The 19,382-nt window shown below is 29.3% G+C and overlaps 1 protein-coding gene across 1 annotated transcript in view; it reads left to right on the top strand.

Moving 5' to 3' along the window:
* The window catches only part of LOC117179718 (golgin subfamily A member 1), a 44,137-nt gene extending 37,440 nt beyond the window's left edge, over positions 1 to 6,697 (top strand). Inside the window, exon 8 of the mRNA XM_033371761.1 lies at positions 5,607 to 6,697. Coding sequence (XP_033227652.1) covers positions 5,607 to 5,762 — 156 coding nt within the window. The 3' untranslated portion in view covers positions 5,763 to 6,697. The remainder of the gene's footprint in view (positions 1 to 5,606) is intronic.
* Positions 6,698 to 19,382: the final 12,685 nt, after the last annotated feature.

Here is a 19,382-nt window from a genome sequence, read left to right on the forward strand (position 1 = left end):
CTAAGCTTTGCGGTTGCGTTGAGTATACTCTGCCCTTTAAATAACCCCAAAGAAAATAGTCGAGAGGCGTCAGATCAGGAGATCTAGCAGGCCACTCGATTTCACCCCTTCTTCCAACCAACCTTTGAGGGAACTGAGTATCTAAATATGCTCGAACCTCCCTACCGTAATGAGCCGCTGCTCCGTCCTGCTGGAACCAAATATTTTCAAAATTATCGCCTGTAATCTCCCTTATTCTTGGTACAATTTGGTTTCTGAGAAACTCTTCATATGCACGGGTATTGATATTACCATCGATGAAGAAAGGGCCTATCAATGTATCATTCAAGATACCGGCCCAAACATTAATCTTTCGTGGATATTGTGTGTGACTCTCCAACATCCAATCAGGATTTGTGTCGGACCAACATCTACAATTTTGCCTGTTAACTTCACCTTTTAAAGTCAAAGTAGATTCATCTGAAAATACTGTATTGTACAAGAAAAGAGGATCTCTATCAGTTCTGTCCATCATAATTTCACAAAATTCAACCCGACGATCAGGATCGCCTTCATTGAGCTCTTGTACCAGATGAACTTTTTAAGGATGGAAATTAATGCTTTTTAAAATATTTCGCACTGTCTCAGGAGCAACGTCACGCTCAGCACTAGCTCAACGTTAACTAAGATGTGGGTTTTCAACAAATGCTTGGGCTATGTCCATCTGCATCTCCTCAGATCCTGCAGATTTTGGCCGACCAGTTCTCTGAAGGTCCTTGATAGGTCCACGATTCACAAAGCGCCTTACAGTTCTTTCAATTGTTGATTTTGAGATAGGATTTAACCCTTCTCCATTAGGAAAAGTGCGATTAAAAAGCAAACGAACTTGATCATAAGATGGAACTCGATCTCCCCAACCACGCATCATTAATACAGATACCCTCTCTCGTTCAGAAAGTTGAGCTTGCGCTATAATAATCTTTTAGCGAAAGATAGAAAGTATGTACTCGTAATACGTAAATTTAGTTTCGATTCGTAATATTCGTATGAAGAAACGATATAGGACTTATGGTATCGCCTTAGGTATTGACTCAGGTATTGACTGAGGTATCGAAAAACAGTATAGGACTGTACAACTCTTCGGGGAGGAACAGAATCCTCACCAGAACACCTGGAACCTTTAATGAAAAATTTCCTTATGATTTTACAATATTCAAAATGCTGTAACCAAGATCAATACAGAGCTCATAAATGAATTCCTCGTTTAAATTTACTTCAGGAATTACACTGACCTCTTGGAAAACTTTGTTAATTTCAAATAACCTCTAACTGACCTTGAGCGTTACAATTGACCTATGACTTGGGTACGTACCTGAACGTAGAATTTTCCGCTCTATCGATTGCAGATGTAAAAAAAGGGTTTCCATTTAAAAAAACAAAGTTGACCTTAAAAAAGCCATAAAGGTCAACTTCAAGATCAAAATGCAGGTCACCATTGAATTTCTCGTTGAAATTTACTTCAGGAATGACCTTCACTTGTTTGAAAAATATTTTACCTGATGAAATATCCAACCGTTCCGGGACTTTTTAGACACCCTATATAATCTAAAAAAAGCTTTTTCCAATTCAGAAAAAATTGAAACCAAGATTTCCTTCTTCCCAACTAAAGAAAAATTTAAAAAGTGTAAAAAAATCCTTTGTCCAATTTATAAAATATTGAGAATCGACATTTCGCCCCTTCCAACTGTAAAAAAATCTTAAAGATAACAAAATTTCTCTCTTCCAATTCAGAAAACAAAGTTTTTAAAAATAAAGAATTTCTCGTTTTTGTAATAAAAATAAAAAATAAAAAAATCTTACTTTAAACAATTTAAACTCAATAAAAATGTTAAAAACAAACAAATGGTCTCTTCCACTTAAAAGAAATAACCAAAATTTCATCCCTTCGAACTCGATAAAAATGATAAAAACAAATAAAGCCTCTTCCATTTTTGATTGAAAATTGATATTTTTTTGTTCAAAATTCAACAGTTTGGATGAAAATTTGTCTTTTTAAATTTAAACTTCGAATATTTAGTTCAACATCCACATATTTTGTTAAAAATCGATTTTGTTGGTAGAAAATTATCTTATCTTTTACAAATTAATCTTCTTAAATTTTTTACTGAAACTGAACCATTTTGTTCAAAATCTGTTTCTATTTTAGCTCAAAATTATTTTGCTTTTTAAAATGAAAACGTAACTATATCAGTTAAATATTCCATAAATTTAGGTAAAAATTCACGTGTTTGGTTAAAGATTAATTTTTTGACTGAAAATTTAATTGTTGGTTGAAAAATTAACTTATTTAGTTAAAAATTCAGATTTTTTAGTAGAAATTAATCCTCTTGGTTGAAAATTCATCTTTTTGGTCAAAAATAAATTATTCTAGTTACAGATTCATCTTTTTCGTTGAAGATTTATCTTGCTGGATTAAAATGAAACTATTTCAGTTTAATATTTACAATTTTAGTTGAAAATTCATCACTTGGTTTGAAAATGTAACTATTTTTTAACTTTATTATTTTTTTTTTTAATTTATTTTTTTTGCGGGAAGTAATTTTGTTAACTGACAATTTATCTTGTTTCAATTGAATTTTCCATAGTTTTAGTAGAAAATTCTTATGAAAACTTTTTTTTTAACTTTAAATTTAATTATTTAAGTTTTGGTTAACAATTTATTTTTTTGCTTGCTGAAGATTATATTTTTTTGTTGTTGTTGAAAATTCAACTATTTCATTTGAAATCATTATTTTAGTTGAAAATTCATCATTTAGTTGAGAGATAATTGCTTAACTGAAGATTTACATTTACATTTTTGGTTAAAAATTGATATGTTTGTGTTCAAAATTCAACAATTTCGACTAGAATTGATCAGTTTTTATTGGAAAACACAACCATTTCATTGAAAATCCACATTATTTGTTACAAATCGATATTTTTTTTTAGAAAATTATCTTTTCCTTTGCAAGCTAATCTTTTTGTTTAAAAATTCTTTTGTTTTGTTTGTTAAAACTTCAAGTATTAAGGTTAAATGTTGATCATTTAACTTGAATAGTAATCTTTTGTATTGGAAGAAAAATTACTTAATTTAACATTATTTTTTTGTTGTTAAAAATTCTTCATGTTAATAAAAATTCATTTCTTCGGGTGAAGTATGAGCTATTTTTTTTGTTTTTGTTTTTTTTTTTTTTACTGAAAATTGAACCATTTTGTCCAAAATTTGTTTCTTTTTAGTTCAAAATTATTTTGTTCTTAAAATGAAAATGTAACTATATCAGTTGATTATTCCATAAATTTAGATAAAAATTCACGTCTTTGGTTAAAGATTAATTTTTTGGCTAAGAATTGAATTATTTAATTTTTGGTTGAAAAATTAACTTTTTTAGTGAAAAATTCATATTTTTTGGTAGAAATTAATTAGTCCAAAATTCAATTATTTTAGTTGAAGATTCATCTTTTTAGTTGAAGATTTATCTTCCTGGATTAAAATTAAATTATTTTAGTTAAATATTTACAATTTTAGTTGAAAATTCATCACTTGGTTTGAAAATGTAACTATTTTTTAACTTTAATATCATTTTTTTTAATTTAGTTTTTTTGCGGAAAGTAGTTTTTTCAATTGAAAATTTAACTTATTCCAATTAAATGTCTCAGAGTTTCAGTAGAAAATTCTTACGCTTGGTTGCACATTAATTTTTTGAACTTAGAATTTAATTATTTAAGTTTTGGTTAACAATTTATTTTTTTCGTAAAGATTATCTTTTTTGTGTTGAAAATTCAACTATTTAAATTGAAGAATCATTATTTTAGTTAAAAATTCATCACGTAAGAGAGAAATAATTCCTTAAACTGAAGATTTCCATTGACATATTTAGTTGAAAATAGATATTTTCTTGTTCAAAATGCAACAATTTCGCCGAAATTTGTCTGCTTTTTTTGAAAATTCAACTATTTCTTTGAAAAACCACATGTATTGTTAAAAATCGATATTTTTTTTAGAAAATTATCTTTTTCTTTGCAAGTTAATCATCTTGTTTCAATATTCTTTGTTTTCGGTTAAAAGTTCAAGTATTAGAGTTAAATATTGATCATTTAAGTTACATATTAATCTTTTAGTTTGGAAATAAAATTACTTGATTGAATAATAATTTTTTTTTCAAAATTCGTCATGTTAATAAAAATTAATTTCTTTAGATGAAATAGGAGATATGGAGTTGGAACCTTGTTTTTTTTTTAATTAGGAAGATTTTCTTGCTGAAAATTGAACCATTTTGTGAAAAAATAGTTTCTTTCTTAGTTCAAAAGTATTTTGTTTTTTAAAATAAAAATGCAACTATTAATTTTTTATTGCAAATGTAATTATTCAATTTTTGGTTAAAAAAATTTTTTATTTCAAAAGTATTTTGTTATTTAAAATAAAAATAAAACTATTATTCAAGATGAATATTTTATAATTTTAAATAAAAATCCACTTCTTTGGTTAAAGATGAATTTCTTTACTAAAAATTTAACTTTTCAATTTTGTGTTAAAAAATGAGTTTTTTAGTTGAAAACTCATCTTTTTTGGTAGAAATCAATGCGGTTGATTTAAAATGATTTTTTTTGTCAAAAATTCAAATTTTCTATTGGAAAATTCATCTTTTTAGTTGAATATTTATATTTCTGTTTTTAAATTCAACTATTCGAGTTAAATATTTACAATTTTAGTTGAAAATTTATCACTTGGTTTGAAAATGTAACTATTCTATTGAAGGTTATTTATTTATATTATTTTGTTTAAAGTTAGTTTTTTGTGGAAAGTAAGTTTTTCAACTGAAAATTTAACTTATTCCAATTGAATGTTCCATCATTTTAGTTAAAATTATTTTTTTTCGGTTAACTGGGTAACTGGGTTGAACATTAATTGTTTTGGTTTAAAATTCATGATGTTAATTAAAATGAATTAGAAATAAATCCTTTTCGTTTAAAATTAATTTTTTTAGTCTAAAATTCAGTTATTCAATTTAAAGATTTCCAATTTAAGTTGAAACTTTTGAACTGAAAATTCAACTTATTCGAATTAAATATTCTATAGTTTTATTCGAAAATTCTAATGTTTGGTTGTACATTCATTTCTTGAACTTAAATTTTAATTATTCAAGTTTTGATTGACAATTTACCTTTTTAAATAAAACTTAATTTTTCTTTGTTGAAAATTCAACTATTTTAGTTGAAGATTGATTGTTTTAGTTGAAAACTCATCTTTTTATTCAACAATTCAACTATTCCAGTTGAAATGTATCATTTAGATTGAAAATTAAACTACTTTCTTGAACATCTGTTATTTTGGTCGAAAATAAATTTTTTGAACTAAAAGTTTAACTATTCCATTTTTTTACTTGATTTTTAGTGCCAAATTTAGACATTTGTTTTAAAATTAATTTTATTTACAATTTCTCCCTCTGTTGTGTTAAAATGATAAAAGTAAATTTAAAATCAATATTTTACATCGTCCGCCGAATCGCCACCCTGATCAGCAACTATAGACAATTTTTTTCAACCTTTTTTTCCTAAAAAAAAAATTTGTTATTTTCATTAACTTTTAGGCCCTCCACCTAACAAGAGCAGTAGCAACACTTCTCCACTTTTCGCCAGAAGAAGAAAGATTGTTGCAAGAAACTTTAGAATGGAAAATGTCGTGGTTCGGTACCAGGCCTAATTTAGGTATTGGACAAACAGCAAAAGCCATTCCGCCTAGTTGATAACAAGGCACTCCACTTTTAGATAGAAAAATTAATCAGAAAATTCTGTCAAATGTTTGACAGAAAAAAGAGAGCGAATTATACAAATGCCAAAGTAAGGTTGCTCACGACTTGCGATCTTCAAAAACCTTAAAATAAGCTCGAAATAAAAATTATATTTCATCCATCGGTTAGGTAAACAATTTCTCAAAAGGGCATTAGCGTGTATTCCTTTTAAAACCGTTTTTTTTATCCGAAAGTTACTCGATTTTATAGATGTAGATCAATTCTTACACATATGGTTTGAAAGACTTTGATTAAACAAATTTAAGTTAACAATAATCTCGAACAATTACTGCACAGAAGCGACTAATTACGCTTTTTACAAATTAGCGTATTTTTATCCATTTCTAGGGTAATTTGGAGAGAAATATATTCAAAAATAATTAAGAAAATTATTGATTAAATCTACATTTAAGGAGTGTTAATATATTTATAATTTGTAAAGTGTATTGAGCTATTGCGAAGGAAAAACAGTTCTTCGGAATCATTGTAGTAATTCTTCATTGGAATGTTTTTCTAATTGAATTTTTACTTCCTGAAGAAAAAGACGTAATTTTATTTTTAACGGTAGAAGGAATTATGCGATACTGTTTCTACTGCAGTTTTTGCATAGACTCTGTTGTAAGTTTTAAATGTAGGATCATCCAGAACTCAAAAATATTTATTTAAGACGCGCTAGTACTAGTAGGTTACTCTAATTAATTTTATTATTGCATCGTATGGTTTTTTTATCAATCTAGTGAAAATCATAGATAACAGTCAGTTGAATAAGTCACGTTGATCGTGCTCCATGAGGTATACAATTGTGCCTAATCCAGTCATCATAATGCATTAATAGACGAATCAATTCTCAAATTGTACATTATCAATTATTAAAATACCTTCTACTTATACGACAGCCGTTTTTATATCAAATATTTCTCACAGCAATTCCTCAACTTCCCGGATGTCCGAAAATTTTCATAATTTTCGACATCTCTCTCTTATGAAATTCTATAAAAAGTGACTATAAAAGTAAGAGTGTGGACGATATAAAAAACGTTCTCCAAAGTAAACTAACTCATTTTTTATTTCCAGATATATTAATATTCAAATATGAACATTTTAATCTTGTTGGAATCTTATGTGACCGGGGAAAACCGGAAAATGACAGTGAATATATTTCTTGATCGGGAATTATACCAATTTTGAGAATTACAAAAATCTGTCCAAGTTTGATTTCAACATTTTTTAAAACAATCGTTTTACTTTTGATCTTTTTCAATAATGCTATCATTCAGTTTACAATGCGTGATTCGAAAATCTTTTACTTACAAATTTTTTATTTTAGAGTTTAATTTTTAAGTGTACATTTTTTATTTAAAGAATTTTGAAATGCAGTTTGAGACTTCAAAAAATTAAAAATTAGTGATCGTATCCATTTTAAATCAGGTTCTACACTTGAAGTTGCAGAATCTCTCGGGGAAGAAGTATGTTGTTTTTTAGAGGAATTTAGACGATACGCTTTTTTGCGAATTGTAAACAAAAATTTACGGAATTATGCGTATTTGAATTTTTGGCTTTGTTAAAAAAAAAATTTCTTTCAACTTATATAACTTTTAACCTAATTGAGATAGTTCAGATTTCTTTTCAGATTCTGAAACTATCTCAATTAGGTTAAAAGTTATATAAGTTTAAAGAAAAATTTTTTTTTAACCAAGCCAAAAATTCAAATACGCATAATTCCGTAAATTTTTTTTTAACATTGTAAGTGATTTCAAAAGATATTAAAGGATTTAAAAAAGTTTAGGTGATAGTACAAATTAAAAAAAATGGCAAAATATTTAATTTGTACTATCACCTAAACTTTTTTAAATCTTTTGAAATCCCTTATAATTTTTTTAATTCTTTGAAAATCCCAAAGAATTTGAAAAAATGCCTTGAAATGTTTTAAATCCTTTGAACACTTATCGATTTTATTAATTGATTCGCAGCATCAAATAAATGCTTTTAAAAATTTTTTAAATGCATTAAATTAACGAAATTTAGTAAGATTGAAGTAAATTAAAAAACTTCTGAAGAATTCCAAAGAATTTAGAAAAAATCAGGATAAAGTAATAATAATTGAGGATGAATTCCAAAACCAAATGTTAAAACCCGAAAAAATTTTCAAACCCTATGAAATGCCTCACTTCTCTTGAATATATGATAATAAATTCTTGAAAATCCACTAAAATATGATTAAATACCATAACATTCTAAAAAATCTGATTATATTTTCTGAAATCCTGGAAAATTTATTAAAATACATTGAGAACTTTAAAAAAACCTTAAAATCATTTAAACCCCCCGAAAACCTTATAAAATCCCGTTACATCTTCCGAAATTATAGGATATTATTTAACTTAAAATATTTTAAACACTTTTAAATCCTTTGAAATTATTGACAAAAATGAAAAAATTCCTTGGAATCGTTTAAGATTTCCTAAAATATTTAAAATCCTTTGAAACACTACGAAATACCTCACTTCTCGTGAATAAATTCTTTGAAATCCTCTAAAATATTTTAAAATCCAGTGAAGTTTTATGATGATATTCCATGCAAACTTGGAAAATGTATTAGAATACTTTGATACCTTGAAAATCCCTTAAAATCATTGAAATTCTCGGAAATCTTATGAAATAACGAAAAATGGTTTAAAATATCTTAAAACTTTCTCTAAAATCGTTCCTATCTTCTGAAATTTTGGAAAATGCATTACCCTAAAATATTTTAAACGATTTAAAATTCATTCAAATTAATTGAATTAATCAATAATTCCTTGGAATCTATTAAATCCTTTAAAATCTTTTGAAATCCCTTGAAATTTTTAAAGCTCTTGAAAATACCAAGGTATTTGAAAAAATGCGTTTAAATGTTTAAAAAATGGGTAAATTCATTGAATTGACTAAAATTGAGTTAATTTGGAAGAATTCAATTGAATAAAAAAATGCGGATGTTGCATGACATGAGATAAAAAGATATTTTGATGATTTATTAACTCATTATTTTGTTCCAAGAAGAAAGAATTTTTTTATTGAATAAGAAAAACGTTTTTTTTATTAATAAAGCTTGAATGCTACTCCCGCTCGCGGCAAATTTCGTTAAACGCTAGATTCGCTACATATTTGTGACGTCATTTTCCCGGGAAAATTTAAACTACCCAAATTATAAAAAATAAAGTAAAAATGGTTTTTAAGTTCACATAATTGCAGAATTGCATTTTGCCTAATGCGTCAATTCACTAGACATTTTAGCCAATAATATTCTCTTAATTATTCAGAGAAACACTGTAATTGGCTGAAATGTCTAGTGATTTGATGCATTGGGCAAAACGCAACGCAATTCTGAAATCATGGGACGCCACCCCTGAAAATGAATTTTAAAGTATAAATGTCCCTAGAATCGCATCCTGCTAAAAACACTTCTTAGCTATTTATCTACCTTCTTTTGGGAATTCGCTGATTTCTAAATCAATCCATTGTTTATATCTTTGAACCCGCTTGATTCGTTTATTTTTTATTTTTCGTTTTTATCGTTCTTAGGCATTGCTCGGTTAGCTTAAATAATCAGCTGGATCAGCTATCAAGTTGAAAGCCGCGGCGGCTGCGAAACATGTTTGGTCCAAATTATGAAAGGTAACATGGCGGTTAAAGTGGTCTCACTGGTGCTCAGTTGTATAACTTAGTTACGTCACATCTGTTTGAATGTGACCAAATAGACGCAAATTACAAATTATGATTTTTTTAAGTATTTGAAACCTACAAACATTTTTTCTTTTCTCCATAACGTTATTCACTGCTTCAAGTTTCTAAAAATATGTTTATCTCAATTCATGCGACATCTCAGTTCGAAAGAATTTAAAAGAACTCAGGATCAATTAATAAAAATTTAGGGTGAATTTCAAATCGCTTACAATTTTTAGAACTCTACGTAATACGTCACTTCTCGTGCTTGAGCTTTCCTCTCATGACTTTGAAGGCTATGTTGGCGGTAACATTACTACTGACAGGGTTTTCCATGCCAAATAGGCTGATAACGAAGAGGAGAGGGACTAAGTAGAACACCAAAACCCATAAATGAAAAATGGAACGTATATTACAGATTTTGAAACGCTTGTCGCTTCCCGAGGATCGTCGGGGCGCCCCTGGAGCTACAGCTGGGGGCCACAGGATACGGGACGGTGGCGACTGAGGCTAGCGTTAGCTATTTGCAGCCAACCACCTAGACAGAAATACCGTGGGAGAATATCAATTGGGATACCACAATGAAAGAAGAATTGGTGCATCTCTATTACGAAAGTGCGAAGTTTAAAACGAAAATGGAAAAATGATACAATTTAAGAACGAAATTTTCTGCAAAGTATCTTAATATACTGAAATCGCACTAAGAGATCTTATCGCTAAGGTGAAGGACATCAGGACTAATCTACACATTTCAGAAGACCAAGCAATGGAGATTAAACAACAGGTTGATTTGGCGTGGAAAAACGACGGCAATGAACATCAGTTTGAGGAAGTTGCGTCCAACGGTCAAGCAAGAGCAATTGACGTTCTTCCTCAACCTATTGATGATCAAACACCACCACATCCTCCAGAGGTGGATGGCCTTATACAACCAGAGGCAGAAGCAGAGGTTCAGCAACCAAAAAAGCGACGAAAATGGACATACCATATAAACAGAGATGTTGTCTGCCTTAATTTTTTGGTACAGAAATGTGGGCAAAGTGTGAGGACAGAACATCATAGACTCTTCTCACTTAAATACCTAAAGCAAGCCACAAAAATAAATGAGCAGAATCTGGCAGATCAAAAATGCTCAATACCTGTAAGCAGACTGATTTCGACCGTTGAAATAGATGCTATGAAAATGGAAGTGGAACAGCAGCTTCCTATTGATGAACTCGCCTTGGAAAATGTAGACAACGAAGACTTGATTGATGCTGAAGGCATAGGTTCAGACATGTAGAACCAACACTAAGGCATTCTCTGCCCAAAATGAACATCACAAATGATCTGCGTGCACTAATAGCACATCTCGAAAGCAAAGTTTTACCCACGTATTTGAACGTAGCACAAATTGCTTTAGAAGTGCAAACTCTTGTATACTGTGCAGCTGTGACAACCGTTAGAACGCTGGGCCCGAAAACTAGATCTGCAAATGCAGTTTCTTTCCCAGGAAGGGATCGAGATCCACCATGGAAGATCAGGTTGGATATGGATGTCAGCAAAGTAAGGTGCAAATTGGGTCGATTAACTCAATATAAAAAAGGAAATAGAACCAGAAAGCTGATAAATCATGTTACTAAAATCATCCACCCTCGGCACATCGAGACATTAACATCAGCAATATTGGATGAAATTTTAGACTCTCAACGACAGAGCCTTGATGTCCTTACTGCCAGACTGCGTCGGTACAAGAAAAGTAGTGCACGAAGGCAACAGAATCAAAACTTTCAGACAGATGAAAGAAGGTTCTATCGTGAACGGAGAGTGAAACCAAATATCCAGCAAGGCACAATCAAGCAAGGTATAACCAGAAAGTTGGGTGTTTGGGGAAAAATGAACAGATGCAATTTGGATACTGCGTAGTTCAAACTGGAGGAAGCAAGGGCAAGCAATAGCACTGAAATGCAACTGAAAAACATCATAGCTTTAGATTTTTCGGCGGTCTTGAAAAGGGGATTTCCTTCCGTGCCGCATGACTATTTGCTTGAAGTCTTAAAAGTTTACAAAATCTGCCCACGCATTATTGACTTTTTAAGCCATGCGATGAGGCTCTGGGTTACAAGAATCAAGTATTTTTATCATGGACAACAAAGGATAACTAGATCAATACGCGTTACGACGGCTATATTTCAAGGAGACTTCTTCAGCGCACTATGGTTCTGTTTAGCGTTGAATTCATTGAGCAAAACACTAAACAGCATGTCTTATGGGTTCAGAATTCATGATGATGAGGATGGTCATAAAGTGACCCATCGTCTTTACATGCATGACCGGAAGCTATACGCTAGTTCAGCCCAGAAACTGCAGCAAGTGATCGATGTCACAAAGCAATTTTCCAATGATATCCACATGAAGTTCGGGCTAGATAAATGTAGAACAGTGCATTTAATCAGAAGCGAATTAGGGACCGCAGAGTTAGAGAACGAGTTCGACAATGACATCGAGGCAATGGCTGCAGGCAAATCATATAAATATCTGTGAATTCTTGAATCTAAGGTTATTCAGCATACGATAGTTAAGACAAGCCTCACGACTGCCTTCACTACGAGACTCATATTGATTATGAAGAGTTTTCTCAACTCGGAAAACAAAAGCAGGGCAATCAACACATATGCCATCCCTGTCCTCACGTATTCCTTCGAGCTCATAAAATGGTCTAACACCTACCTTGAAAAGTTAAGCAGAATCGTTCGCGTAGAAATGACGAAGCACCGAATGCACTACAGAAATTCAGTGATTGAAAGGGTAGTTCTACCACGACATTTAGGGGGTAGGGGCGTTGTAGATGTCAAAAAACCGTATGAGTCACAAGTTATACAGTTGCGAGACTATTTTAACAGCAAACGAATTGTTTCGCTTTACAGTACCATATGTCAAGCGGATCTTGACTACACGCCCCTAGATATTTCCTTAGATGGGGCCTTGAATGTCAGGGCAGAAATCACAGAGGAATTAGAAATAAAATGGAGGCAGAAAGCCATCCATGGCGAGCACCCCAACACGTTAGATTAAAATGAAGTGGACAGTGAGACATCCAATATTTGGCTGAGAAAGGGTGTTCTGTATCCAGAGACGGAAGGATTCGTCATTGCGATAGAGGACAAGGTTGTCAGCACCAGAAATTATCGCAAACACGTGTTAAATCAACACGTGGTTGACCGGTGCGGATTATATGGAGATACAAACGCATCTGTTCATCCCATTGTGATTTCGGCTACAGGCAATATGCACGCAAGATGTACTGAACATCTTGAACATTTAGGAGCCAGTAGGGTATTGGCAGCAGCTCAGAAGGCGGTTTTATTAAAGACCTGTTGCATTGTAAGAAACTTTCTTGACCATCAGCAAGTGAGCGACTAAAAATACATGGAGTGGCAGATGGTAGCTCTAAGAAAGCATCCAGAGGTGACTGTTGTCACCTCCGACGCTCGTGGCCGCTCGTAATTATATACCTACAACATCATCGCAGGAGGTTTCAAGCATCGTATTAAATTAGTTGAATTAACTTATAACATTCTAATCTCATCAGTCACTTGACTTAGTCCGTGGCTATGATGTATAATAACTATGATGACATTTTCTAAAATCCTGGAAAATGTATTAAAATACATGGAGATTTTGAATGCCTGAGAAGTTTTAAAAATAAGCAAAAATGTTTAAAATCTCTTTACATTATTGAAATCTATTACAAATGTATCGGGATCTTTAAAACATATCCTGAAATATTTCAAAAGAATTCAAGACCATTCAGCAATAGGTTAACCACATATGAGTTAATTTATTGAAAGGAAAGTTTTGTTTTTGCAAACAACAATACATAATAAAAAATGTTAAGAAAATATTTTCCACGGTTAAGAGAGTTCTGAGGAATAAAAAATATCTCTGTGAGGTGCGTTACCGGTACAATTAGAAGGAATTAAATATATTGAAAACACGTTCTCTTTGAGAGAATAGAAAACTGGTTGTCGGTCACTATGGAAATAGAAGTGAATAAGTTTAGGAGGTATATTATTGATAGTCACTTCTGCGCTGAAATCTCAAAATATTAATTTTTCTCTATTCTACGCTTATTACCGGATTCCTAGGATTTCTTGGAATGTCATTATGAAACTTCACTGGATTTTATAAAATTTTAGTTTATTTTAATGAATTTATTCACGAGAAGTGAAGTATCTCGTATAGTTCTAAAAATTGGAAGAAATTTGAAATTCACCCTTAATTCCTATTGATTGATCCTGAGTTCTTTTTCATTCCTTCGAATTTTTTTAATCAATTGATTTCTTCCAAATTTATTTAATCTCAGTAAATTCAATGGATTTGAAATTATTTTAAACATTTAAACACATTTTTGCAAATTCCTTGGTATTTCAAGAGCTTCACAAAATTTGAAGGGATTTCTAAAGATTATAAAGGATTTAATAAAGTTTCGGTTATTTTGAAAGATTTCAAGTAATTTTTAATAGATTTCAAATCATTAAAAATATTTTATGGTAATGCATTTTCTAGAATTTCAGAAGATAGGTATGGTTTTAGAGAAGGTTTTAAGATATTTTAAAACATTTTACGTTATTTTATAAGATGTCCGAGAATTTCAATGATTTTAAGGGATTTTCAAGGTCTCAAGGTATTTTAATACATTTTCCAGATTTTCATGGAAAATTATCATAAAACTTCACTGGATTTTATAATATTTTAGAGGATTTCAAAGAATTTTTTCACGAGAAGTGAGGTATTTCATAGGGTTTACAAAACTTTTAAGAGTTTTGACATTTGGTTTTGGAATTCATCCTGAATTATTATCCCTTTATCCTGATTCTTTGTAAATTCTTTGGAATTCTTTAGAATTTTTTTTATTCACGTCGATTTTACTGAATTGACTTAATTTAATGAATTTTTAAAAGTATTTATTTGATGTTGAGAATCAGTTAATAAAATGAATAAATGTTCAAAGGATTTGAAACATTTCAAGGTATTGTTTCAAATTCTTTGGAATTTTCAAAAGATTTAGTGTACTCTAGTGTATTCTTTTAAATGCACCTAATTCTACTGAATTAAATTAATTTGGTTATATTTTTGAATTATTTTTAATTTGCTTCATTGCTTTTTAAATTCATCAAAATTTACTCAAAATTTATTGTAACCAGTCGAATTTTTCCGATTCTTAAAATTATTTCAATTCTTTTGAATTTATAACTTAAGTTGTTTTGTAGTCATTAGTCACTTGTTGTGTTAAAAATTAGCAGGGGACTAAAGATTTTAAGAGGTTTGAGTTTTTTTAATTTACTTGAATTCTTCTGAATTCGCTTAATTCTATTCAATTCATTGGATTTTTTTGAATTTTAAAAAGTTTTTATTCAATTGATCCTAAATTCTATTAAGTTCATCTTGTATTCATAGTCATATCATACAATTCTTTTTAATTCCCTTGAATTTTTTAAAGCTCATTTTAAAGTTACCTAAATCAATGAAGTTTCTTTATATTTTCAAATTTTTTCAATTAATGTTTTTTTAAATTCTCTTTCAATTTTTATGAACTGAAATTGATTTGAGCTTTTATGAATTTATCGTGATTTTGTTACCCTTTGAGCTCGAAAAAAGTTCTCTATGAATGTGAGATAAAGTACTCTTTGATCCCTATATTTTATCCCATTGGGACAATGAGGCCTGTATTCAAATACCGGCATTTTAATCTTGTTGGAATTGTCTGAGACCAGGAAAACCCAAGAAATGACAGTGAATTTATTTTTTGATCGAGATTTTACAAATTTTTAGAAAAAAAGTCTGTTCAAGTTTGATTTCAACAGTTTTTCAAGTAATTGGTTTAATTTGATCTTTTTCAATGATGAGATCAATCCGTTTACAATGCGTAATTTAAACATCTTTCAATCTGTTTCAATTGTACATTTCTTATTTTAGAGTGGATTTTTAAGCGTACATTTTTCATTTAAATAATTTTAAAATGCAGTTCGAACCTTAAAAAAAAATAGAGTTTTAAATCGACAATTTTGGATAAGAAACCTTTTTAGTTCATCAAATATGAATATAAATTATAATAATTTTTAAGATTGAACTATACGTTAAAGATTGACAAGGTGATAATAATTGATTTCACAAGACGAATTGTAATCAGTTTAAAATTGAAGAATTTCCAGATTTCAACGTTAAGAATGAAACTGTTTCAATTGGAAAGTCTTAGTAGTTGAAAAAATGCAAACACCCGACTTAAACTTCATAAAAAAATTTCAATTTTTAAATAAATTCAAAATAATATTTTCATGAATAAGGCTTTTATTGAAACGAAAATATTGTTTTAGTCGAAAATATGGAATTTTTTAATTAAGAAACACACCAATGATTCCTAAAAAATATAGTAATTTAAATGAAGTGTCTACGTATGCCGACAAAATCCGGATATGCGTACAGAAATTTCGATGTAAATAGCCCACGGCTTATTTTTAAAGAAAATATAGATTTTCTGCAGATTTCGAACAAAAAATGTAGTTGCTTTTTAATGATTATGGAAGGCTTCAAAGAAATAAAAAACATTTTCTTAAGATTCCTAGGGAAATTGAAAATTACTTTTAATCTTCAAAAACTATTTAAAATGAAAATAATAACTTTTCATTTAAGAAGTGCCGTGTTAATGGCAAAAATGTAATCGTTCAATTTTTAAAATTTCTAAAATGAAATCGCCTACAATGATTTTCATCCCAGTTTTTATTGCTTCAAGTGGATACATTTTTAGAATTTCTTCCTTGAATTAAAACGGCCACCCTGAGAGAATCTTTTATAAGCGGAATAAAACAGTATTTCAGATAGGATTTTAAAATTACAAATTTATTTCTTTATTTTAAACAAAAAATGTCTTTTATGTGAAAAGATTGCTTTTTAACAAAATACCGACAATTCAAGATCTATTATTTTAATTTTTTACCTGGTCGACACTCACTAACATCAACTAAAATACTTGAATGTTCAACAAAATAATTAAATTTGTGAAATATAACCTATATTACAAAAAAAAAAGATTTTTGAAACCAAAAAGACATACTTTCAACAAATAAAGATTTTTCACTTAAGAAATAAAATTTTATCAAAATTGTTAAGCCTTCAAGCCAAAAGACGAATTTTTTCTAAAAAAATTGATTTTTCAAACAAAAAATATGACTTCAGCAAAAAATTAATTTTCCACGAGACTGATGCACATTTACACAACTAAAATGAAATTTCAAACCAAATAAATTATTTTATTACCAAAAAGGAAAATTTTCTACTAAAAAAGATCAATATCACAAAAATGGAAAAGTTTAATCTACAGTTTAAAAATTAATTTAAACCAAGAAAAGTAGACTTTTCCAATAAACAGTTAAATTTTCAACCAAAGACATAACCCTTCAACCGAAAAAATTAATTTTCAACAATGTAGTTTAACTTTTACCCAAGTTTGAATTTTCAATTAAAAAATATTTATTTTCAACAAAGCAAATAAATTTTCTGTTAAAAAGAATTTCAGTTGACTTTTCACGATGAAAATATGAATTTTTAAATAAGGATTAGCTTCTATGGAATAAATTTAATATTTTCAATCCAAAAAGACGAATTTTTACAACCAAATAGGATTAATTTTTAATAAAACAGTTGATTTCTCTATCAAATAGTTGCATTTTTATCCAAGAAGGATAAAATTTGTATTAAAACTGATTGATAAAATACGAAAAATGTAGTTCTGGCTTAGGACAGAGAATTAAAAAAAAATAATGGTGACTTATTATAATATTACCTATCTATTCCGATTTAGAAGAAGGGAATGAAAAAAAATCTAGTTCAAATTCAAAAATCTTTTCTAAAATGTTCTGTTTCAAATCATAAATCTTTAAAGAATTTTAGGAAGGCTTGAGATTTAAAAAGTGTATTAAATTCATAAAAACCTTGAACTCTTCTTTATTTATCAGGAAAATTTACAATTGACTGTCAGTCCAGTAGATAACCTGATACATATTTTTTTTAATTTCTAATCTTATCACTATATTTGTTTATATATTGTTGTAGAATATTGGAATAAAGCTTTGAATTCAAGATTTTCCATGAAAAAAATGGCTAAAAAATGCGAGATCTGAAAAAGAAGAAATTTTCCCAAAATTGTATTAATTACATTAACCTTATTACATTAATTCTAGTTACAGAAGAATGGTATTTTTATGGACCCGGTACAGTCTTTGCGGAATCGAACCGACTTCTAAGCCGGTTCCCTAAGTCTGACATTTTGGTTTTAGGATGTTTTCAAGAGAAAAACTCAAGATTTTTTCGAGGTTTATTAAAAAAAGTAATAAAAAATGCCGAATTTGGAGAAAGACATAATTTCTTTTAAAGTGAAAAATCAAGTGAATTAATTTTTTATTTTATAATTATTATTTTTATTATGAGCATATTATTATTATTATTATTATTATTATTATTATTATTATTTTATGAGATTTAAAGCGTCTTGGACGATTTGACAGGATTTCTGAATATTATAAAGGGGTTTAATCGATTTCGGGGAATTTGTATGGCTTATAAAACGTTTTTAAAACGTTTCCATGGATTTGCATAGGATTTTGAAGATTTAGCGGAGTCTCGAAGAATTTTAAGGAATTTCCAGTTTTAAAAAGACTTAGAGATTTTTCGAGGAATCCTAATAGTTTCGAAGAGATTTCAAAAGATTTGCAAAAATTGAAAATAATTTTAAACGATTCCAAGATATACAAAAGTATTTTCACGAATTGTACAGGATGTTAGGAGATTTTAATAGGATTACAGAGATTTAAAGGGATTTAAAGGAACTTCATAAGATTTTAAGGCATATTAAAAGATTTGCAGAGAAGCAATGCGTTTTCGTCGATTTCATGGGATTTTAAAGGATTTTTAATTTTCAAAAGAATCCAAAGTCCAAAATTCCAAAATTCTCGGATCGCATAGGATATCGTAAGATTGCAACAGATATAACGAAATTTGAAAGGATTTCCAAATATTATCAACGATTAAAAAAAATTGTAATGTATTTTGAAAATTTTATGTGCGTTAAAAAACATTTAAAGGGATTCCGAAAGATTCTTGACAATTAAAAAGATTTTAATGAATTTTGAAGTACTTTCACGAAGTTTGCAGGATGTGAGGGGATTTTAATAGGATTACAGAAATTTGAAGAGATTTGGAGGAACTTTATAAGATTTTACTGGATTTAAAAAAATGTGCACAAATTTTAAAAGATGGAGAGTGTTTTCAATGATTCTACGGAATTAAAAAGGATTTTAAGAGATTTTAGAAGAATCCACAGTCCAAAATCCACGGATTTCATAGGATACCGTAAGATTGCAAAAAATTTAACGAAATTTGACAGGATTTTCAAATATTATCAAGGATTAAAAATATATATATATATACATATGGATTTTCAAATATTTTAACGGATTTGGAAAGACTCTTCAGAATCCAGAAGATTTCTATGAATTTGAATTATTTTCACGACGCTTGCAGGATTTCAGGGGATTTTAATTGGACTTTAGGGATTTGAAGGGATTTGAAGGAACCCGAGTCGATATATAGGATGTCCAAGAAGTTGGCAACGCCATTTTGTTCTTTTTAAAAAACAAAAGTTGTGCTGAATTGTGCTAGGTTTGTGCCCAATTGTGCCGCAAAATTTGTTTTTTAAAGTCAAAATTTTAGAGTTAAAAAAAAATTTTCTGGGCCAGAAACGCCATTTTATTTTTTCGAAAAAATAAGAGTTGTGTTGAATTGTGCTAGACTTTTGGTCCATCGTGCCGCAAATTTAAAACAATAAAATGAAAATTG

Source organism: Belonocnema kinseyi, chromosome 9 (assembly GCF_010883055.1).
Source record: "Belonocnema kinseyi isolate 2016_QV_RU_SX_M_011 chromosome 9, B_treatae_v1, whole genome shotgun sequence".
Lineage (NCBI taxonomy): Eukaryota > Metazoa > Arthropoda > Insecta > Hymenoptera > Cynipidae > Belonocnema > Belonocnema kinseyi.